Source organism: Chelonia mydas, chromosome 1, assembly GCF_015237465.2.
Source record: "Chelonia mydas isolate rCheMyd1 chromosome 1, rCheMyd1.pri.v2, whole genome shotgun sequence".
Classification (NCBI taxonomy): Eukaryota; Metazoa; Chordata; order Testudines; family Cheloniidae; genus Chelonia; species Chelonia mydas.
In genome coordinates, this window is record NC_057849.1 from 151,271,204 (window position 1) to 151,288,063 (window position 16,860).

At 39.7% G+C, this 16,860-nt stretch overlaps 1 protein-coding gene across 15 annotated transcripts in view; it reads right to left on the reverse strand.

Annotated features, from left to right (window-relative positions):
* CASK (calcium/calmodulin dependent serine protein kinase) overlaps positions 1-16,860 on the reverse strand; it is a 420,858-nt gene that overhangs the window by 302,725 nt on the left and 101,273 nt on the right. For all 15 annotated transcript variants that reach the window (XM_037902700.2, XM_037902680.2, XM_037902719.2 and 12 more), the window contains one exon: positions 5,841-5,953. In XM_037902700.2, coding sequence (XP_037758628.1) covers positions 5,841-5,953 — 113 coding nt within the window. The remainder of the gene's footprint in view (positions 1-5,840; positions 5,954-16,860) is intronic.

Genomic DNA, 16,860 nt, shown 5'->3' on the forward strand with positions numbered 1-16,860 from the left:
CAACTGGAAAAGAAACGAGAAGGAAGAATGCTAGAGAAAGTGTGATGAGAGAAAGAAAAGAAAAAGAAAAAGGCGTAGTAAAAATTTCACGAGGCATAAAAGTATCAGAAAGAAGGACAACACTGTTCACATTTCTGTTTGTTAACAATTTAGAGCATTACTATTAACAATTATCTGAAATTACATGGATTATTTTGATATTCTTATTAGATTTTTAAAGACTTCACTAGTTTAATAAAGAATCACTGATTTTTCATGTTTTCTAGAACATTGTGTTGTGGAAGTACAGGATAACCCCATTTATACTGATATTTAAAAATATTCAAACTGTTTACATCTTCTCATATACATTTGTATATTCCAAAGAACAAAGAATACAAAGTGACAGCAATATTGCAGTAGTGTGTTATCATGCACAAGACCCAGTGCTAATCCAGTACACCATGCAGCCACTTGAACAGTGACATGGTATCAATAGACTGTATTAGAGCTGATGAATTACAACGTTATAGAGACTGATAAAAGAATAGGCAAGACCATGAACACTAATGTTTAGCTCCAACAGAATTCAATCTATATTAGATTTATTAGGTGTCAGACACCATTACAAGGCATTAAATGAAATAATTCTTTCCATTATAAAACCATTGTAAACACGTGCATAGCCACCAAGTAATTTTTTATGTCCATGTACATAAGTGCCACACATATGGAGTGTACTTTTGGAAAGAACATTGCAGTAAATAGGTTTTTCCTTACAAGCCAGCAGTCACTCAGGCAATATGCCACAGCAATTTATAATCATAACAACTGCTATTCAGAGACGATAGGATTTTTTCAAAGTTTGATTATTTTTGTTAGAGTAAAGCCATTTGCACTGCTACAGTAAAAGAGAGAGAGAGAGAGAGAGAGAGAGAGAGTGAGTGAGTGAGTGTGTGTGTGTGTTCTTTATGATAATACTTCTGTAAAAATTCACTCCAGGCTGAAGCTTCTTATAGTAAGTTCACCAGTAAGTTCACAATTTGCTGTCTTTTCTTTTAGTAAAGAGTTTTTAAATGAACAATCTTTTGGAAACACTGCAGTATTGTATCTCAGCGTTCCTAATAGAGAATATTAAGATCACATTCTCCAGGAGTTTGCATGTGAACTTTGGTACACCATATACCCCTGGGGGAATTCTGCGCCAAAATTTTTTTAAAATTCTGCATATTTTGTCAAAACAACACAATATAATCACTCCAGCGTCAGTATTTTGGTAATTTATTTCAAAATACCTGTTAACAAGTATGTCAACAATATAGACAACAACAACAACAACAACAACAAAGATTCCCTGAGGAGTAGATAGCTAAAGAATTCCTTATAACAAATTAATTCCAGTTGGGAGGAGCTGGAGGGGGCTCTGTGGGGACCCCAGAGCCCAACCTCAGCAATCACCCTCAGAGCCCACACACCCACATTCCCCTCCCCCCGCCCAGACACCTGTACCCCCAGACCCTTTACTTCCCCCAGCTTCTTTACTGTTCCATCGTGGGACATGACATGGTGCAGCCCTCCCCTTCCACACCCTTTGTCAGAGCTGGGTCTCCCATGCCCTCTCCCATCCCAGGGAGAATGAAGATCAAGCCAGACAGCGAGAGCATGCAGCCTCCATCCCCGCTGGGCTGGGCATCCCACTACTGCGAGCTGGGCTCTGCAGAGTTCAGCGGCCCCTAGTTGTGTCCAGCAGCTCTGCAGCCTCAATTCTGCAGGGGAAACATGGAATTCTGCATTGCGCACTGGTATAGAATTTCCCCAGGAGTAATTAGCCCTAGTATCTCAGTCACCTTTGAGGCCAATGGAACTGCTACCAGAAAGGTTACTTTGATGGAAAGAAGAAAGAGTACATGTAGCAAATGGCTTGAAAGGTGGGCTCATTAACTTTGCCAGTACAACATTTAGATCTCAAGTAGGGGGACACTACTCCCAAAGGGTCTTTAAGATATCTAGCTACCATATGGTGTGAAACTGTAGATATCCATAACTGGAGGGTAGAGAGCTGAAATGGGCTGTGAGATGAACACTCAGGGAGTCATGGAGAGTCCAGAGTTCTTTAATAATAGAAGGTAGTCCAGTACACTGGGTATCTGAGCTAGAGACTGAAATAACTGGCATGTTTAGACAGTGAACCACTTTGCAGAATAAGTCTGCCTTGTAGAGTCCTTTGTCCTGTGGATAAGAATGTTGTGACATCAGTAGAGAGAACTTGCTCAACTGAGGTAAATTAGCCAGCATCCATGCCATGAGGTCCAGGGAGTATGACTCCATAGGGCGGATCTTACTATCTTTTTGCCATATTACATCTGGCTGTAGAGGCAATGGTACTGGAGGTTGGATGGAGAGATTCTTTAGATCTGAGACCCAGAACTGTTTCTGCTATGCTAGAGCTTTTGATGATGATCCTGGGTGATTCCTGCCCGAGTTTCCTGAGAATGTTCAAGATGAATGCACTTATAGGGTAAACACACCTCAGGCCCTGGAACCAGAGTATCATATATGCATTAGACACAATTCCTGCATTGTGTCTTCCTCTGAAACAAAGCTTTTGACATTTCCAGAGTTTTCTCTGGTGGCAAAAAGATCTATGGTTGGATGACCCCCCCACCTGAGAAATATGTTTGGACAGTGTCCTTCACTGTCCATTTGGTCATTTCTGAAGTGTCTGCTGAGGTCATCTTCTAGCACATTCTGTAATCCTGTGAGGTGTACGGCTTTCAATTCCATGGAGGATACAAAAGTTCTGCAGACGTACAGCTTATTGATAATAGAGGGATGGAACTTGCTCCCCTCATTTGTTTTCACAAAACATGGATTTTGTATTATCCATCATGATTTGACTTGCCAGTCTTTCATAAGCAGGAGGAAAACTGTGCACACCCACCAAATAGCTCTTAGCTCCATAACATTTAGGTGAAGTAGTGTTTTCTGAGGAGTCCACATACCTTATGTTTCAAGGTTGTTCAAATGGGCTTCCCAACAAAATGTGAAAGTCTCTATCACCAACATCTTTAATAGCAGTGGCGGAGAGAATGGTATTCCCTTGCAGACTTTCAGATGATCTTTCCACTAATTTAACAATGACAGGACTTTCTGGGGGGACATGCACTGACACACTCAGGTGATGCCTGCTTGGCTGATATACAGACTTCAATTTCTTTGCATGCATTGAAGATGAAGTCTGGTATGCTGAGTTACATATATGCAGGAGGCCATATGAGAAAAGTCCTCACCGATGGTCTTGGGGTGAGCTTGTAGGTGGGTGGGCACATCTAGTGTGGCTTGAAATCTTTCTTGTGATATGGAGGAGTGCAGACTGTCTAGAAACTTCTGCAATTTTTCCTGCACTACCGCCACAGGCATTTCTAACACATCTGCCATGTGACACAGAAGTTTCTAAAATGTTTTGAAATCATTAGGCTGAGTGGAAGTAGAGTGCATAACTGGTTCATCAGGTGAGGAAGAAGTGTGCCACTGTTTGGAGTTATTCTTCCCAGTGTACAACGAGTTTGTGCCAGCTGTACCTCTTGTGCAACTCTACAAGTTTTTATAGTGAAGGGAGATGTAACTCTAGAGAGGTCAGGAGGAGTTAGTTTCCTCATCAGCTGCATCCCCGCAAGGGTCCAGTATGGCCAAGTTTGGACATTATAGGCGTAAAGGACTGGGGGTTACGGGGTAGATACAAAGAGGAGTGCTCTCTTTGAGATTCCACAGGTCTATGCCTAAAATGACAGCTCCTTGATCCTCCATCTGACCAGTAGGGATTATATACATGGGAATGAGGAGAATGGGTGCAGGATACCTCCCTACTATGATCAGAATGGGAGCAAGAAGGGAAGAGAATTTCTCCTCTAATGATGGGGCTAGTCTTCACAGAATTATAGAAATGTAGGGCTGGAAGGGACCTCAAGAGGTCATCTAGTCCACTTCTCGCATCAAGGCAGGAAATCCTTATCGCATCTTAAATCTCCCCTACTACTGTAGCTGAAGAGGTGACTGGTACATTAACAGTACTGGTTATCTGTAACATACAGGCACACTCATAGCTGAGGATAGTAATGGTGATTTAGGCTGTGCAATCACGACAAGATCACTTGATACCAAATATAAGTTTGGTGTGAGAAAGTCAGTGAGAGGAGCATCTGTATCGTAAGGGTCAGCACAAGCGTCCTGGGTACCGGAGGCATTGGTACTGTGTACACAAATATTGGTACCAAGAAGTCAGTACTGGGTGAAGTGCAGACCTCTGCCTAAGACAGTACCACACATTCAGATATCAGGTTTTGCCAGGGTGTAAGAGGAACCCGATTTGGGCTCTCACCTACCCTTTGCCTGAGTAGTCTGAAGAAAGCAATGCCTCATTTTACTACATCCTAGGAAGAGGAAACCTAGGCCTGTGCTTACTGTGAGCATGATGTTCCTTCCCACTCCTTTTAGATGACTGGGTGCAGGAAGACAGCTACGTTGTCTGTCTCAGTATATGAAGGTTTCTTTGAAGAGTGAGCCCAGGAGCTGGGAACTGAGCTGTAGCTCACAGGAACCATGACAGAGGAAGCTGGCTCAGGCCTGGTAGGGTCCCTTCCTCTGGTCCCGAGGAGGCTCTCGCTGAGTGCTCCAGGAGAAAAAGTTTAAGATTGGTCTCTCTCACCTTCTGCATCCTCTTGGAGAAAAAGTGATAGATTGAGCAATATAAGGGACAGGCCCCATTCTGAAAGGAAAAAGGCACCTTGAGTGCCCTTCATTGAACAGAACAGCTACATTAAGGAGGAGGATGTTCTGAACTCCAGGTTTCAGCCAAAGTAGCAAAATCCCAGTACTAGGAAGTCCCTAAAAATAACACTCCTTTATTAGTGTTATCCCCAAACTAGCGTAAAAAGGAGAACACTACTCTGACTATATCACTACATACACACACAACAATCAGAAAAGTTGCACATTGTGCAGAAAAGCAGACACTACAGATGTTCCGTTTTACAGTCATAGGCAGTAAGGAGGAACGGAGGGATAGCTGGGCTTGCTCCACCCTTTACGTCCTTGAATGTGGGTGGAGGGTAGGGTGGTGGTGCACAAGAGCATCCAGGGACACTGCTGTCCAGTAGAATCCAATCTCATGCACATGAGCACCAGAAGTGGAATATACATGGACAATCATTCAAAGAACACTATCATCTTCCTTGGCCGTGTGAAGAAACTGAACTACTAATCCACCCAAAATAAAGTTACATCATTTTCAAATTTAATTCAGAAAAGGCTTAGTGGTTTGTTCTAAACCAGGTTGGGTGAGGTAAGAATTTTGTTTTTAAAAATGTTGTATGGCCTGGTGGCAATCTTTTATGTATAAACATCAGTTTGGTATAACTTTTGCCCCTTTTATGGTGAGTATTTTTCAGCACAGACAAGTTAATGGCTCATAAGGAATTACTTCCTAAATCCAGACTGCTGAAAAGAATATATAGATGTACAGAAAGGAAATAAACTAATAAAAACATGTCCATCTTCTCCTTCTAACCAAAAGTACTTCCTCTCCAAAAGGATTCTAGGCAGGACAAAAGACGTCTGAGACAACTTCTTTCCTAGTACATAGTCCTATAACCAGACAACCATGAAAACTACTAAAACTTGAGCAGATTTAGCAGGATCCACGCATTTCCAAGTTTCCAATGCAGGAAGTCTTTGGTTCAGACTTACGTGCAACATTGAACAAACAGGATCTTCAAAGTTAACAGTTAGATACTGGAAGTCAGCCACAGAAAAAACAACTGCTTTATAAATTAACAAGAATTTACTTAAAAGTCCTCCCTTACCTTCTGTACTTAATCCAGGACTTGAGGTGAATTTTGCTACATCGACAATCTTGACAGCAAACTGTTGCCCAGTTTCTCTGTTGATACATCGCCGCACAACACTGAATGGACCCCTAAAAATAAAACAAAAACAGTCAGATTTTCTGCATTAAAAGAATTACAAACTATTTCGTTCTCCTTTGTGTGTTTAGCTGTACAGTTCCAAATATTTCCTAACACATGTAAGGTTACATTTTTGGAACTATAATACAGTGCAGAAGGTGTGTACCTCTCACCCAAGTTGTCCAACACAAAATGTAATTGCTACTAGAGTTTAATGTAAACAGCATTTGACAAACTTGATATTTTCATTTTTAAAAGTTCATAAATAATTTATTTCATATAGTTTGCTTGTAAAGGATACAACTAATAGAACCTATACAAAATCATCATACTATTGCTAAAATGTAAGTGTAATTTGTTTATTATGATACAAAATACAGTAAGAAAAACACTGCAAAATACCTTTATATTTATATTACACAGATTTACTATTACCACATTTAATTCTAGAAAATGTTTTGATATATATATTCTAATAGGCTCAAATCCTGCAGTCCATTCTCATTCTATTGATTTCAGTGGGAATTTGCCTGAGTAAAAAAAAAAAAAGTGAATAAACTCTGACTGAGGAATCCAGGATATGACTGACTAAAAGTACTGTTCAATATAAAGAGAAAGAATAAAAAATGCATTCAATTCTATTATTTTTAAATGCCTATTAAGAAACACTTAGAAAGGATAGTTTAAAATAGTCAAACCTACAAAAAATGTAAGTAAATCTTTCCACTTACATCACCAGCCAGTGAATTTTAAACCAACACATGAGACATGAAAAATTTCCATTACTACTCTATATTTAAAACTCCAGGGTAACAGAAATACATCTAAAATTTTCTTTGATCTTTATTCCTTAAAGAGCCATCATGGAATCAAAGACGCTACATATAATAAAAGATTTGTTAGATTATCTAAAAAGAAAAGGAGTACTTGTGGCACCTTAGAGACTAACCAATTTATTTGAGCATAAGCTTTTGTGAGCTACAGCTCACTTCATCGGATGCATACTGTGGAAAGTACAGAAGATGTTTTTATACACACAAACCATGAAAAAATGGGTGACTAACACTACAAAAGGTTTTCTCTCCCCCCACCCCACTCTCCTGCTGGTAATAGCTTATGTAAAGTGATCACTCTCCTTACAACGTGTATTATAATCAAGGTAGGCCATTTCCAGCACAAATCCAGGTTTTCTCCCCCCCCCCCACACACCACACAACAGAACCACTAACCCAGGAACCTATCCTTGCAACAAAGCCCGTTGTCAACTGTGCCCACATATCTATTCAGGGGAAACCATCACAGGGCCTAATAACATCAGCCACACTATCAGAGGCTCGTTCACCTGCACATCCACCAATGTGATATATGCCATCATGTGCCAGCAATGCCCCTCTGCCATGTACATTGGTCAAACTGGACAGTCTCTACATAAAAGAATAAATGGACACAAATCAGATGTCAAGAATTATAACATTCATAAACCAGTTGGAGAACACTTCAATCTCTCTGGTCACGCGATTACAGACATGAAAGTTGCGGTATTACAACAGAAAAACTTCAAATCCAGACTCCAGCGAGAGACTGCTGAATTGGAATTCATTTGCAAATTGGATACAATTAACTTAGGCTTGAATAGAGACTGGGAGTGGCTAAGTCATTATGCAAGGTAACCTATTTCCCCTTGTTTTTTCCTACCCTCTCCCCCTTCCTCAGACGTTCTTGTTAAACCCTGGATTTGTTCTGGAAATGGCCCACCTTGATCATCATACACATTGTAAGGAGAGTGATCACTTTACATAAGCTATTACCAGCAGGAGAGTGGGGTGGGGGGAGAGAAAACCTTTTGTAGTGATAATCACCCATTTTTTCATGGTTTGTGTGTATAAAAACGTCTTCTGTACTTTCCACAGTATGCATCCGATGAAGTGAGCTGTAGCTCACGAAAGCTTATGCTCAAATAAATTGGTTAGTCTCTAAGGTGTCACAAGTACTCCTTTTCTTTTTGCAAATACAGACTAACACGGCTGTTACTCTGAAACCTTAGATTATCTAGTTTATACACCTAACAATACATTTAATCCTGCAAAAACGGTTTGCAGTTCAAAATAGCTGTATGTGCCTTAATGTTTTCCAAAATCCAGAGTCCAAATCAAAGTCCAGAATGATGGTATCCCCAAGAAATGCCACAATATACAGATGAGAGACAAGGTGGATGAGGTAATCTCTTTTACTGGACCAACTTCTGCTGGTGAGAGAGACAACCTTTTCAGCTATACAGAGCACTGTGTGGCTCAAAAACTTGCCTTTCTCACCAACAGAAGTTGCTCCAATAAAAAATATCGCACGCACCTTGTCTAATATCCTCAAACTGACATGGCTACAAATAAACAACAATATATGGTTTATATTGACCTCGCTTCTACACAGATTTCTTTGAAAATTGATCCGTAAGTGGCATAACCCAACACACACATTTTTGGAAGTCATTTGTTAATATTAGGATTTAACTTTAACATTCTTAGTGCTAACATGCTATGCGACAACACTCAATTTTAATTTGTAATATTTTCATATAAATTGCATCCCACAATGCTTTAATGTTAGATAACGCAATTACCCACTACTGCTATTTAACTAGGTAAGTTACTCGGTACAGACATGAAAGAAAATGTTTTCAGATAAGATTATGGGAACTTAGGAAGGCAGTAGTCACAAAGAACGTATATTTTATTTTATTTTTGTTGTTGTTGCTTCTTTAACAGTGATAACAAAGGGCAACTTGTAAAGTTAAATTGCCATGCACTCAGAAAATTAGGCTAACGTACCAGTTGACAAGGAAACTGACATTCAAGAAGTTTCTCTGAAAGATAAGGGAAGTAATTTAAAGCATATGGATGGAAGCTGTGCATGGAAGATTCATGTTTTTCTGTTGATTGGAATAAAAAGCAGAGTGCTTAGGTTAAAGGATGAGTTTTCCCTTCTAGACAGCAAACTGCAAGTCAGGTTATGGATCTCCGACTCCTGAGACTACAAAGTGACAGCCTTTCTAGTTCTCAATAGAGACTTTTTAGGGGAAAGGGCGGAGAAAATAAGTGAAAAAAAGTTTCAGTTTAAATATGTTTATTTACTAATCGTTTTAATTTTAGTTTGATGTTCTTGTACATACAGGGTGATTTTTGGAATTTAATTATTCTTTTAATCCTGATTCCATTTTTGACTCCAGATTACTATTGTAAAAGTCTAAAAATTACATTTTATCCATTTTACCAGTCCTTATAGTCTTTTATTTAAAACAATAATAGTATCCTAAAAAAAGGAAGAGGAGGGAGAGTGTAGAGTCTAACTTGAAACCTACTAAACATTGTAACAGGAATCAGAGAAAATATTCTTAGTCTTGGACAAATTAAACACATAAAAAGGATAACTAAACCCTAAATTATATTATCCTCTAGTGAAAACCCCCTCCAAATTGCACTGTCCTCCAGATGAATAGCTAGAGATACAAAAGTGTGACTGCCTCTTTTTAAAATAAATTACAAGCTAAGGTCTCGATCTTGCAAAAACATATGCATGTGTTTTACCTTACACATGTAACGCCCACTGTGTGCAATGTAAAGTTAAACATGTGCAAAAGTGTTTGCATGATCAAATCTCAAACAGGCAATTTTTTTCTCACTAATATCCAAGCTGGGTGCATAGGTATCCATATTTGGAATGTCCTATTACTTTTCAATATTTATTAAGGGAACATTTTAGCCACACTCAACATGGATATTTTTAAAAATTATTAAATTAAAAAGCCTAAGTATACAGGTATAAAAATATTTCATTCATAGATCCTTAGACAGAAATTGTACCAATGCAGTTGACCAGCAAGACACATTCCTTAATTAATACATTATGGAACTTAAATTTAACAGTCCTGTAGCCTTTATAGTGAAGCCTTCTTTAGTGACTAAATATGCTAGCCTGGAACGGTCTTTTTTTCACACTTGACAACCAGAGCTAATTTACGTATCCGGGTACAGGATCTACTTTTACAGCTGTAGTCTGCATTTCTCCAGAAGGCTAAATACACCTGTAGCATTATTCCAGAAGGGAAAGCACTTGGAGAATAATAATGTTATAGTTTCATAATTAAACGATCTTCAATGAAGAATGGAAATCTAGGTTTTAGAACTAGGCGTCTTTAGAAAAAAGGATGTTGAGGAATTCCAAAATGGTTATTTATTATTCATACTACAGTAACACCTAGTGGTCCCAAAGATCAGGGATCATCATATCAACTAAACTAAAAGACTGTTTCTGCAAAGCTTATGGTTTAATTAAATGGTTACCTAGTTTATTATATTCCAACATTGAAGGATGTACAGGAATTATATAGATTTTCTGTATTTTTCTACAGAGGCCTCAGATTTGTCTGCATGTGCATATTCCACAGGAAGCCATTTCTTTTGGCTACCTAATGCTCCAGCAGCACCAATGGGAAATTAAGTGTAATTACCTTTAGAATACTACAGGAGGAACACACCATTTTAAGGTAAATAGGTTGGATGATACTAAACATTCGTTAGTATTTTTTTGTTTTGTTTTAATTCGGTGGATGAAGTTCTACTCAGGAAAGTAAGCGTAATGACATGGGCTTTAAAGTAGAGCAGGAAGATACTGAGTGCATGCTTCCCCACAAGAGCTTTTCCAGTAAAACACTGCTACGCAACAGCTATTCTTCCTATTGGAGGGCTCTGCTCTAAAAATATTTGGGGCCTGTTTTCCAAGTCTCATCCGACAATGCAATCAGCCAATTTCCTTTTCAATTAGACTATCTATTGCTAATAAACGTCATGCTTCGGGAATAATGAGACAATCATTAGAAAAGTCAGGAAGTTTTCTGTACATGGTATAGTACTGCCCAGTTGTGCACACTATGTAGCTATTCCACTTTCATCTGAAGGCCTCTCAGAGAACACCCCATTAAAGAGGACCTGTAGTTTATTCCACCTTGAGAGTTCATATATGAATTTCATGAACCCAAACCCACAGCCTTCTGGGTAGCCCGGGAGGCTGTAAGACTGGAGCCATCCCTGACAGAAAAGCCCCACTGCCTTGTGGGTGAATTTGGGAGAATGTAGGGCTATGAGAGTAAACAGACAGAAAATCTGGAGTGGAGCCCAAAAGGCGGTCAGATACTAATATTTTAGTATCTTTCCGACAACTCTTGCAGCAGATCGGGTACCAGAGGTATTGGTTCTTCCTCCCCTCTGGATTTTACCATTGATGCCAAGAGGGGGGTCCTGATGCATGGCCAACTCAGGGTCTCCATATCATCTGCCCAGGCTTGCACCCTGGAGAGGTATTCCAGCTTCGCCTCGAGCATCAACACAACACAGGAGGCAGCAGTCACCAGTTCTAAGCTCTTATTCCACTGGCGTAGTGTTGAGCACCAGGCGCTGTCTCCGACGGTGGGAGAGATAGTCATATATCACTGGACAATCATTGCCCGCCATAAAACTGGCCAGTCCCCAGACAACAAGGTGTTGTCCCGCCACAGTCTGCCTGCTTCAATGGGTGCCTGAAGCATAGAGTTTTATAACTTGATAAGTGGACTACAACCAATGCACCAAGCAAATCAAGTAAAAGAAACATTCTTAAAGATAGGGTGCTTTAGGGTTCACACCATAACAACTGGATTATCTGAGGACCTTCAACAGGTCAGTGATGCACGTAAAACTGCCATGATCAATGACGAGCTGAAACGACAATATGGATATCGTATCCCTCCCAGAAACACGGCTAGCATCAAACGGATCTCTCAGAGAAAAAGACTACAACTTCTTCTGGCAGGGGAAAAGCTCATAAGAAACCCGAGAGCACGGAGTGGGATTTGCCATCAAGAACTCACTTCTGGGGATGACTGAGCCACCTAGAAATGGATCAGAGAGAATCTTGGCAATACAATTGTTCACATCTGAGGGCCAGTCAACCTTGTAAGTGTGTATGCCCCAACACTCTCCTTGTCTTCTGACATCAAGGACCAGTTCTATGACCAGTTGAACACCAGCAAGCAATATTCCATCAGCAAGGAATCAGCAAGATTCCAAAACACGAATATGTTTTCCTGCTGGGGACTTTCATGCGAGGGTGGGAGCTGATCATGAAGCATGGACTCAACTGTCTATTAGCATTACTGTAGCACTTAAGAGCTCCAGTCATAGACCAGTACCACTTTGTGATAGGCACTGTACAAACACAGAACAAAAAGTCCGAGCCCAAAACAGATTACTATCTAAATATAAGACAAGAGACAACAGAAGAATACTGACAGACTGACAGGTGGAGTACAAGAAAACAAAGAATACTGGGAGAATGATGTGTTGAGACCACAGCCTACCAAGTCTTGAGCACCCTAACGGAAGCAAACGATTTGTATGCTGAAATATTTTGAAAAATTTGGGGCAAAACCAAGACAAAGCAATTTGGAAGCTGGAAGAAATTCATGTTGCAAACCACAGAACTAGAATAACCAGTACTCTGTAATGAAAGAAATGGAAGGAAGAATGTAAACAAGAGACGTTCTGAAGCACATTAACCCTAAACTCATTAGATAATCTCCAAAAAGGCACTTTTGTAAGATAAAAACGGCTTCAGTGGAATTAGAAACAAGTGGGTCACAAATGTTCCATCACGGCAGTCACACGCTGTTCAGTTCTCATAATGAAAAAGGGTACTGAGAGCATCATTAAAATCTTGATGCTTACTGCACTGCTATTTTTAACATACTTACGGTATTTACAGTATTTCCTATACTTAGGATAGGGAATACTACAGATGGCTCAGGAAATTTAACTACTGCATGAGAGAAATGTCAAGAACCTAATGGTGCCCACTATGCACTAACCTAATGAAAGAACACGGAGAATGAGAGCATACAAGTGTTTATCTTTAATATATCCTGAGGCTAAAGCTACTATTTAACAACGCAATCCTTTCAGAACTTGATCTTACACATAGTTTGTGTGTGTGTGTGTATATCAAAACAACTTGAATGAGCTGAGACATCACAACAAATGCACATGTTTAATTTATTATGGAGGTGTTGGTCACGAAATCTGAATCCGAAGTTTTCAATTTAAGGGGAGCTTTAAACTTTTATTTTTTTTAATAAAAGCCTCATTAAAATAACAATAAAAACACAAAGTATTCTTGGAGTACTACTGAATTTTTCATTGTGATTTGATAATTAGACCGATACAGAAAGGATAAGAGTTACAAGATTAACCTTTTTTAAGTTTTCCACTAGATACTCTCACTTTTTGGCAGGTGGGGGTGGGGGAGAGGGAGATACCATTTGCAAGAAAATTAAGCACTCTGGAATCTATCCTTTGCTCCACATATGCTGAGTTATAAATAGGCAGTACTTGCCTGTGGCTTAATGTTTAACTTCCCCAAGTTGAACCGAAAGGAAATGCATCAATTTGAAGTGACAGTGTAACACAGACATTTGGGTAACTTCCCAACCAAATACCCCTGTAAGTCTAGGGAAAGTTCTTCAAGCTGGGAAAGGAGACCATGACTCATGAGTTTAAATCTCACCTCTACTGACTGTGGTTTATACTCCTGTGCAGTTTACCAACTTATTACTGACTATTAACATCAATCCCCAACCCTAGAACACAGTCAAGTATGAGCTGTCACTTCATTTTACAAACAAGCTAACGAAGTGGTTATACAAAGTCACTGTAGGCAAAGTCAAGAACAGAACCCAGGACTAACATGATCGTACTGCCTATGACTCCCAGTCATGGACCAGCACCACTTTGTGGTAGGCACTGTACAAACAGAACAAAAACTCCCTGCCCCATCTAAGTATAAGATGAGCGGCAACAAATGGATAGACAGACAGACCCATGAGGGATACAAAGAAACAATCATAATATTGGTGAGAAGGACAGTCTGTGGTCTCAAAAGCCCATCATTCTATCGAGTTTTGTGTATCTTGATCCCAAATCTTAGCTATTCAACCACACCACATTTTGGGTTACTCTGTCTTTAACCACTAAAACAACACTTGTCCTAGAGTCAAGGATAGAATCCCAAATTCCTTGTCTCCAAAATGCCATTGATTTCTAGCAAACAGTTATGTCACACATTCACAAAAAGTGTGCACTGAGTCCTTTTCTGAACTATGGGTCTGAAAGTCCAAGGTTTAAACCCTCCTGTTGACTCAAAGGGAGAGAGTTTGTTCTGATTGCATGTGCCAGATTTTAATTTTCAAGAAGAATTAGCTTACTTTGTTCACACAATGAGAAAATATTTTTAACATTGTAATAGTGCTTAAGCTACAAGACTATCTAAGTTATAACATGACACAAAGATACAGGTATTTCGCATTTCAATTGTCTCCTATTCTCCCCTAGCTGGCCCCGTAGACCTACTGACTGAGGTATACCACCTCTACCTAAAAAAACTAGGCAAAACTCGCAAAAAAATTCTTTTGTTACAGTTACATCAGAACATGTCCCACCAATTTAACACCTGACAACATGGAAATAAGATAGAGACTTCTGACTTCCCTGTTACTTTAAAGTTCCCTAAACACTGCTGATAACCTGCTCACACACACCATAAGGCTTTCATTTCCGCCTCCAACAGATACAGATAATAGAGAAACCATGTCACCGATAGAGCAATATGGATTGATTGGCAAACTGGGCACAAGCAAATAATGTGTTTCAGTACAGACGAATGTGCATTTCTACATCTGTGAACAAAGAATGTAGGCCATACAAAGAGGACGAGGAACTCTATCCTCAGAAGCAGTGACTCTGGGAAAAAAAAACCCAATTTGGAGAATCGGCTGAATGTGAGCTCCATGTGACATTATGGCCAAAAGGGCTAATCATGCAATCCTTGAATATATAAACAGGCGAATTTCAAGAAGTAGAGAGGTTACATTAACTCCGTATTTGGCACTAATATGACCACTGTTGGAATACTGTGTCCAGTTCTCATATCCACAATTCAAGGATGACATTGATGATACTGGACAGGGTCCAGAGAAAAGCCACGAGAATAATAAAAGAATGGAAAACATGCCTTACAGTGAGAGACTCAAAGAGCTCAATCTATTTAGCTTAAAGGTTAAGGGATGACTTAAAAGCAGTCTGTAAATATCTACATGGGGAACAAATATTTGATAATGGGCTCCTTAATCTAGCAGAGAAAACTAACACGATCCAATTGCTGGAAGCTGAAAACTAAACAAATTCAAACTGGAAATAAGGCCTACATTTTTAACAGGGAGGATAATTAACCACCTTAACTTACCAAGAATTATGGTGGATTCTCCATCACTGGCAATTTTTAAACCAAACTGGATTTTGAGGAAAGTTCTATGGCCTGGGTTATGCAGGAGGTCAGTCTAGATGACCACAGTACTCTCTAATCTATAAACATGAATCTTAAGCATCAGTTATCTTCTCAATAGAATAGTGTTTATCCTGGCCCAGCCTCAGTCTCTAAGACAGTGGTTCCCAAACTTGTTCTGCCACTTGTGCAGGGAAAGCCCCTGGCAGGCTGGGCCAGTTTGTTTACCTGCCGCGTCCACGGTTCACTACTCCAGGCCAATGGGAGCAGCTGGAAGCGGCGCGGGCCGAGGGATGTACTGGCCGCTGCTTCCAGAGGCTCCCATTGGCCTGGAGCAGTGAACCGTGGCCACTGGGAGCCGCAATCAGTGATTCACTTACTGACGCGGCAGGTAAACAGGCCCACCCGCCAGAGGCTTTCCCTGCACAAGCGGCGGAACACGTTTGGGAACCACTGCTCTAAGATCTAGCCATTTTCTTCAATGTGAATCTTCCCACCCCCCAAAAAAAGTTTGTTTCAGCTCATTTTTATACTGTCCTCTCTACTTGTTTTAGCTTTTATTAAGATATTAAATATTGGAACCAATCTGGCACTGTTGGAAACCTGCTAACATCGCTCATAAAAAAGAATCCTCTCTCAAAATGAATATATACAAAAATCAACTTCAGCTTTGTTAATCAGTTTCAGTAGCTAACTTGGTAATGTTCGCTTTCTTTTAACAAAGGATTTTTCTTTTTAAAAATGGTATAAATTGTGACAACTAAAAAATAAGATGATTCAACTGATCAACCCAACCGTCAAAAGAGAGGTCTCATTTATATGGAAAAGTTCCTCCCCTTATTTTAGTGGAGACTAAATTATGAAGAAGCTGAAACATCATGATGGAACATACTCCTGATGTGCTACGTTTTTGTTTATTTTTGTTTTCCATTTAAAATTAAAAATCCAGATTTCTGCTCCAAAACCATTTATGCAAAGGATATTGTGTCACAGTTCATTGAACCAACATACTGTACTGGAAAAATGTGACAGTAACATCACGGAAGACAAACAAGTTGAATTATGAATTTTTCCAGTTTCAGTGCCTGCATTTCTCTCCAGTTTGCTCAGCATCAACCATGCATTTTTAAAAAATTTTAAACCACTTTGTACTGGTTTGGTCAAACCTTTGTAGTAGGCTGGGACTGAAAAAGTAAATATGTTTTTAAAGTATATCTGTATCGAAGGGCACACAAGTACAGAGTCAGTAGTCTGGGAACTCTATCATAGCTGCTGGCAGGTGAGAGTGAGCCTTCTCCCTCTTTTCACTGCTGCTAAGACAGGTTGCCACAAGCCGTTAGAATATATATAGAATAAATAAAGTTGCAGCCATGGTTAAAAAATTCCAGATATCTGTATCTGTCCCCAGTGACCCGTCATTCGCAATGTATTCTTGTGTTTTAATTACAGAACTGTTAGCTTTTTAGTTTGGACAACAAGCCCTTTTTTTGGTTTGCAGATTAAACAGGCTTACAACAGGAATCACAGTGTGTGCCAGGCTTCTATGTCATGAAAC